The 6,000-nt window shown below is 43.4% G+C and overlaps 1 protein-coding gene across 1 annotated transcript in view; it reads right to left on the bottom strand.

Annotated features, from left to right (window-relative positions):
* The window catches only part of LOC139422762 (contactin-associated protein-like 4), a 217,192-nt gene that overhangs the window by 106,819 nt on the left and 104,373 nt on the right, over positions 1–6,000 (bottom strand). Inside the window, exon 10 of the mRNA XM_071174090.1 lies at positions 5,674–5,845. Within this exon, the coding sequence (XP_071030191.1) occupies positions 5,674–5,845 (172 nt within the window). The remainder of the gene's footprint in view (positions 1–5,673; positions 5,846–6,000) is intronic.

The raw sequence follows: 6,000 nt of genomic DNA, 5'->3' as shown, positions 1-6,000 counted from the left end.
AATGTCAGGAATTGTGAAAAACTAAGTTTAAATGTATTTGACTAAGGTGTATGTAAACTTCCGACTTCAACTGTATTATTTTGAATATAATGTTTACTGTTCATTTCTGAATGTTCATTTTATTTTTTTCATACACCTGTTTTTGCCAATAAAGCCCGTTTTAAATTGAGATTGAGAGAGCACCTGCTTGAGAACACCTGCGTGTTTGCACCTGCGTGAGAGCACCTGCTCCAGGGCTGTATGCCACAGCTCACAGACAGGGTGACAGAAGGCTGGGGCAGCTAGGTACCCTCAGCTACCCATAACCCCCCTCTCTCTCTGGGCCCTGATGCCACTTCCCGCCCAACCCTTGGCAGGCTAAGCCACGTGCATCGTGATCCCAATTACAGAGGGGTGATAAATATAGTCGTGTCACGACGCGGGAAAGTCACCGGCTGAGAGACAGGCAAAGCAGGCCCGGAGAAACAATGGTGAAGGTTACAGTGTTGTTTTCTTAGTTGCCATTCGCTGGTGTTGTCTGAACTGTAGTGTTTTCAAGGGTTGGCTGAGCCTGACAGGGGCCCTGCAGGAGACAGGTGAGACAGGTCTTCAGGTCCTCTCCCCTAAGCCTGGAGACCAAAGGTGGCCCAACGTCACATTATGAGAGACGGACCCCATGTCATCAACGCGACCTCAGGAAGAGATACTGGTGCATCCTGGTGGTGGGGTGTGTGTGTGTGGGGGGGGGGAGTGGATCACTGCAGGCTGACAGAGGCTAAACTCACTGGTCCAACACTCCTCACTGCAGCAAAATACAGCCAGATCTGGGTTCAAATCCTATTCGCTAACTTTCAACTTTTGTAGCCTACAGTACATATCTATGGGTGTGCTGCAGAGCCAAGGGGAAAACAAAGTATTGTTGCAGCACAGCACAGCCAGGAGCTTCAATGCAGGGTGTGAATTACTGTACATGAATGGCAGTAAGAGCGAATGCTATGGTGGATTATACAGAATTAGCTAGACATCAGTAAGAGTGGTAAAACTACACATTAGAATGGAAGTAGTTGTCACTACATTGTAAATATAGTTAAGTGTGACAATTATAGGGTGGAAATCTCAAGTGATTAATATGGAGCAGAATGTTAATCCTAATGTTGATTACGATCTAAAGATAATCATTCTGTTCGTATTGTATAGGAGCGGCATAATCATGTCTCTGTTTCTTATTGTCTAAGGTGAGGTGGCTATGCACCTGATTGACCTGGTTATTTTCTCTGTTCCTGAGCTACTTCGCCTCTCGATAAATTCCGGTAGCTAGCTAACAGAGAGAGAGAGAGTGGACTAAAATCACTCCATTATAAATGATTCAATTCCCCTCTCCAGGGCTAAGCTACCAGCTTTGTGCTATTGCCTTACTCCCTTTGTCGTGCACACACACACAAACACGTGTCTTGAGGTAATGGAGTGTGCAGGTAGCCTGCCTGATGTGCACTGGCACTGTCATTTCATTTATACAAAATGCACTGTTTATGCCCCGTTTATTTATCACAAGATCACTTTCAACACCCCTGCCTGAAGCTGAGGTTCCACACAGAGCATAGGGCCATTGAGGGAACTAAAAGCAGTGTTTTCCCTCCAGCTTCCACAAACGCACAAAGGCAGGCGTGAGCAGGCAGACACACACACACACACACACACAAGCCTCAAAAATTAACTCGCTCTCTCCCCCTGTGTCTAGCTCTCAAACACTCTCTCACACACACACCTCGCCAAGGGAGAGACTTTTTACTTTTCACTTTCTTCATCCCCCCGATAGCAGCAGAGCAACAGCACCACACACACAGGTATTCATATTCACAGAGTGGGGGGGGGTGGTTGAATAGAACCCCAAGATGTGGTTGATTAGAATATTACCTAGTCAACAGGCTTTCCTCTGTATTCGGTCAACCACATCTTGGGGCCAGGTTTCTGGACCGAGATTAAGCTTTCCCCTGGAATGATAAACACGCTGAAAATGTCCATTAAAAACCAATAGAGTTGATTGACACACTGGAGATCCCTATCAAAATCCGTCAGTTTATACTAGAGATATGTGACAGAGCTACAGTCCAGCGGTGTTTGTCAGAACATGAGACTTCTTTGCATGAAAACGTCAGAACGGTTTCACCTATAAACTACCATTCAATAAAAAGGGGAGACTCTCATGAACGGTTTCACCTATAAACTACCATTCAATAAAAAGGGGAGACTCTCACGAACGGTTTCACCTATAAACTACCATTCAATAAAAAGGGGAGACTCTCACGAACGGTTTCACCTATAAACTACCATTCAATAAAAAGGGGAGACTCACGAACGGTTTCACCTATAAACTACCATTCAATAAAAAGGGGAGACTCTCACGAACGGTTTCACCTATAAACTACCATTCAATAAAAAGGGGAGACTCTCACGAACGGTTTCACCTATAAACTACCATTCAATAAAAAGGGGAGACTCTCACGAACGGTTTCACCTATAAACTACCATTCAATAAAAAGGGGAGACTCTCACGAACGGTTTCACCTATAAACTACCATTCAATAAAAAGGGGAGACTCACGAACGGTTTCACCTATAAACTACCATTCAATAAAAAGGGGAGACTCTCACGAACGGTTTCACCTATAAACTACCATTCAATAAAAAGGGGAGACTCTCACGAACGGTTTCACCTATAAACTACCATTCAATAAAAAGGGGAGACTCTCACGAACGGTTTCACCTATAAACTACCATTCAATAAAAAGGGGAGACTCTCACGAACGGTTTCACCTATAAACTACCATTCAATAAAAAGGGGAGACTCTCACGAACGGTTTCACCTATAAACTACCATTCAATAAAAAGGGGAGACTCTCACGAACGGTTTCACCTATAAACTACCATTCAATAAAAAGGGGAGACTCTCACGAACGGTTTCACCTATAAACTACCATTCAATAAAAAGGGGAGACTCTCACGAACACGACGATGTTCTCCTTTTTGCTCACGGGACTTGTCTGAAGGTAACAAGTACTGCTTTATTTAACCCTTAGATTTTTTGGTGGGTTTGAAATTGACTCAACCATTTTTTTGGGGGGTTGGTTGACTCATTTTTTTTTCTTGGGGAGGGGGGGGGGGTCTGTCTCTTTCCTTTTTTCCTTCCTGTCTGTCTGTTTCTCTACAACTGACACGCATACACACACGCGCCTGCAGATGTAATATGTTCCACTGAAATGAGAAGAAAGCTGGACACACACACCCTAACTTTAGACCACAATAACATCGGAAATGGAGTCACAAGATGAAAACGTTATTTCCGCTAGCTGTGAATGTTTTAGCTATGCGATTCTGTCCAGTCAAAAACTGAAAATGAATAACCCCAAATCCTCTTCTTTTTACCAAGAACAAATTCTTATTTACAATGACAGCAGGTTAACAGCCTTGTTCAGGGGCAGAGCAACAGGTTTTTAGCTTGTCAGCTCAGGGATTTGATCAAGCAACCTTTGGGTTACTGGCCCAACACACTAACAACCAGGCTACCTGCTGCACCTCTATGGCTACCTGTGGCGTGTAACTAACCCGATAAGGAATCCTGTAGCAAACACACCACTATATCAGGTTTTCATCTGGAGTGGTACATGAAAATACACAGTGTATTGTCCTCTTTGCATTGTATTTTGATCCCATTCTGGTCCCATGTGGATCAGTTGGTAGGGCATGGATTCGATTCCCATGGAGGACCAGTACGAATGAAAATGTATGCACTCACTACTGTAAATCTCTGCATCACCACCAAGGGTTGGTGGCTATAAGGACAGTGATATGGCTTGTTTGCAGTGCAGGGAGCGCATTCTTTCCAATACAACACAGTCTGAATACGCCAATCAACTATACAACTAAACTCATTTAAAAAGGGAATCTCAAAGTTCAAAGCATCTGCTTCAAGTGAGCCATAAAGTCTCCAGACCATCAGAGACAGAAGCAGATCCAAATTAAATAATAGGATCAGGTCCAGATATTCAATTAAAACCAGTGAAGCAGGAGAAATGTGTCTCTCTGACGACGAGCTACAACCAGTACAGACAGATTGTTTGCTGAGACTGTGTGAATTTGTATGTGCGTGTGCTTGTGCGCGTGTGGTCACAAGGAGAGTTGATAATTGTCACAATAATCGTGTTCCTATTTGAGCGTGGAGAAAGCCGACAGTAAAACATTAGCTCCGCTCCTCATGAGTGGCTTTGACTCGCTGTCTCTCACATATCAGATACAATCTGAAAAAGATGGCCGGCAAGAACTACGGCGAAGATGAAGATTACAATGTCTCCATCCCAAACTGCACCCCATTCCCTAGATAGTACCCGGGCCAGGGCCCGTGGTCAAAAGTAGTTTACTACAGAATATAGGGGAAAGGGAGCCATTTGGAATGCACCCAATAACAATACTGATAGATGGTGATGACAGTGGTGATGATAAGAATGAAAATGGAAGATGAAAGTGATGATGACTTTGATGATAATGGCCGTAACAAAGATGACAATATAAGAGGAATGCGATGGGAGACCAAACAGTGAGCCATTTAAAATCAAGGAGAAACGAGAGAAGAGAGCGGCATTAGAAAAACAAACCTTGCCCTCTAAACTAAAAACTACAGCATAGAGTTGACAGGGCAGCAGCAGCAATGCAGCAGCAATAATAGAATTGTAACAAATCAGTCTCTGCAGGGAACATCATATTGGTTATTTCCAAACCACGGCCTCCACTGAACAATACGTCTACATTTCATATAGGACCAATCTTTCTGCTGCTGATTCCTCATCTCTGGGTCTCCACAGGGTGGTGTAATATCCCCCTTTCACTTCGCACTGTTGTATTATCAAAATAGCACACCTTACCTCAGAAAAGTTTTCACTTCATATAAAAGGTAGATGTGAAAACAATCAAGAAAAGTGTCGGGGAAGATCTAAAGAGATTTCAGAGATAAGCGTTCGAGAGACAAGCAAACAATGCACATAGACTTCTCTCTACCAGGTAACGCAGTGGATAAGGGCATTGGGCCAGTAACTGAAAGGTTGCTGGTTCAAATGCCTGAGCAGACTAGGTGAAAAAAATCTGCTGATATGGCCTTGAGAATGACATGTAACCCTAATTGCTCCTGCTCTGTATGTTGCTCTTGTTAAGAAAGTCTGCTAAAGGACTTCAATGTAAAATGTACTCAACACTGCATTACATGAAGTTACACAGGCAGCAGGTAGCCTAGTGGTCAAGAGGTAGGTCCAGTAACTGAAAAGTTGCTGGTTTGAATCTCCGAGCAAGGCACTTAACCCTAATTCCTCCTGTAAGTTGCTCTGGATAAGAGTGTCTCCTAAAAATGACTCAAAATTAAGTTAAATCGGGAGCTTTCATTATACCATTAGTTCATCCAATAATCCACACACCCAGGTTGTCCTTGTACCAGTTATATCTGGCTAAGTTTGTGTGTGAACTGAGGAAGATATAGCATTAGGAACATTTTGACACTGACACTCGGTTATCCAGAGATTCATGGAATCAGGAGGGAATAAACAGGAAATCGGAGAATCCTTCAACCAGGATTTCTGGAAAACATGGGCATTTTGGGAATGTTGTGCAACCCTAGCAACGATCCTATCAGGGAATGGTTTTTTGTACTGACCTGTCGATGATTCCACACATGTCGATTTGGAGATCGCTGTAGTTTCCTATCAGCATCTGTTGTACCTTGATGAGATCCACAGCATTGTTATCCACATGGATGTGTCTCATACAGCCTTGGAACACGTTGAAGGGGTTTCTGCACTCCTGGTTATTCTCACTGTCCGGGCAACCTGTATTAGACCAAACGACAGCCATAAATCAACGCCCATTTACAAGTAGGCATTACAAAAGACAGGTGGTCAATAAAAACAGGCCAAAGCCATTGCCTCATGATAAAGGATTACAAAGATATGTTGTATCTCATATAGTAGCGAAGAAGAGTACA

The sequence above is a fragment of the Oncorhynchus clarkii genome, chromosome 12 (genome assembly GCF_045791955.1).
Source record: "Oncorhynchus clarkii lewisi isolate Uvic-CL-2024 chromosome 12, UVic_Ocla_1.0, whole genome shotgun sequence".
Classification (NCBI taxonomy): domain Eukaryota; kingdom Metazoa; phylum Chordata; class Actinopteri; order Salmoniformes; family Salmonidae; genus Oncorhynchus; species Oncorhynchus clarkii.
Note: the sequence above shows the minus strand (reverse complement) of the source record. Positions and strands in the feature narration are given on the sequence as shown.